General features: G+C 38.6%; 1 protein-coding gene across 1 annotated transcript; it reads left to right on the top strand.

The window, feature by feature from the left end:
• Window positions 1–701: 701 nt before the first annotated feature.
• On the top strand, window positions 702–1,364 carry LOC105558382 (the record flags this gene model as incomplete). The annotated part of the gene is made up of 1 exon (XM_012006016.1): window positions 702–1,364. A coding segment is annotated over one exon (663 nt), but the record flags the coding sequence as incomplete, so codon positions are not given.
• Between the last annotated feature and the right edge of the window lie 335 nt (window positions 1,365–1,699).

Raw genomic sequence — 1,699 nt, 5'->3', positions numbered from 1 at the left:
TCCTCCGTTATCATTACAGACCACCAATAAATCCATCACACCTCTATATGTACAAACAACCACACACACAATATTCAAAACGATCATCTAATTTAATTATATTTTATCCGATAATGTATTTACTTTTATAATTCTAATGTTTATTTAAATTTATCTTTTTACTTTAATCTAATGTCTAGTTGTAGAAAAACCGTAAATATATTATGTTAATCTTATCTCCTTCAATTCTAATTTATTTCTAAAGACCTCACCCCCCCCCTTCGTTTCCCCTTTGAGAGTGCACAAGGTCCGTCCCAGGGTAATAGGGATTAATTTCCTTGACCCGAAATAGGACCTGCGATCGCACCGCTCTTGGAAAGAGTCATAGTGTCCTCGCGGACATTGACCTTTTCAGAGCCCTAGAAAAGTGCGTTCGGCTCGCTTCCACGCGCCTCCGAGCGTGTTAGCGAGATATCAAATTGCTAGTTACGTCATTCCATACCTCCTTGTCAGGAAGCCCTATCCTTCGGCTCCCGTTAATCTCTATTTCCCATATCTCCATTTTCCAAGAGGTTTTGACGTAACACTACCAACTCACGAAATTTCTCGAGCAGCATCTATTGTTACTGGTACGGTTTACTCGTGAATAATACTAATTATTGGTAGGATGGAGCACCCGTCACTAAGTAATTAATATATGGATACTTTTTGTGTTTTGTTAGGATTAACAGTCGAAAGTGGCGAGCAAAATTTACACGGTCAAAAAGTAGTCACGACACCACGTAGAGTTGCGATGCTGCGGTTCTTAGAATTCATAAAACCAGGTCCAACAATTCTTGTGGCTCACAATGGCCGGCGATTCGATACTCCTATGCTGCTCAAAGAATTACAGAGCCTTGGTCTCATGGTCGAATTTCGAGCAATTACTTGTGGCTTTTGTGATAGTCTGCCTGTCCTAAGAAAAAAACTTCCCGAACGAGTGAAAGCTAAGCAATCTTTCCGCTTATCAGCTTTAGCGGAAGAATTTATCGGAGATAACGCTTCTGCCGGCGCTCATAATGGGGCTGTCGATGTAAAAATGCTAGAAGATATTATTCGAGTTGTAGGTATAACCGATGAAGAGCTTCGCGCTGAGAGTATATCTATCGAGGGGATCTTCATCGAAGACGCGCAGAACGCAAAAACAAAGTTAAATAAGAATTCGTTTGACTGTATCAAAGAAGGCGTTTCAGCAGGCATGAAAACAAAAATGGCAAAAGCTGGTTTAACATTTAGTCATTTAAAAAAATCCTTTTTGGAAGGCGGCGAGGACGCTGTAACAGTTCTCTTAGCCTCAGATGTCAACGGACATCCTTGTGTAACGAAAAATAAAAAAGTCATTCAAGGTATAATCACGCAAATAAAGAATGTCATGGAAAACTCGTAATTACAGTTGTTGATTATTTTCATGCACCTTTAGACTTTCTACTCCTTCTCCCTAAACCGTCTAAAGCAAAATCCAAAATACATGTACTATAATTTGTGACGGCTCAATATCCTAATGAACTAAACAATATACTGGGTAATTTTTATTTGAAGATTAAATTGATATTTCACAACTAAATTTCACGCTTATACTTTGAAATCCTTATTAGAAGAAAGACCGCAAAGATTTACCAATCAAATGAATTAGGAAATAGCCAATGTCGATCGGACTTGGATCTTGATAGTCAAATAATCA

This window comes from Vollenhovia emeryi, unplaced genomic scaffold (assembly GCF_000949405.1).
Source record: "Vollenhovia emeryi isolate VEMERY1.0 unplaced genomic scaffold, V.emery_V1.0 DF947335.1, whole genome shotgun sequence".
Lineage (NCBI taxonomy): Eukaryota > Metazoa > Arthropoda > Insecta > Hymenoptera > Formicidae > Vollenhovia > Vollenhovia emeryi.
Note: the sequence above shows the minus strand (reverse complement) of the source record. Positions and strands in the feature narration are given on the sequence as shown.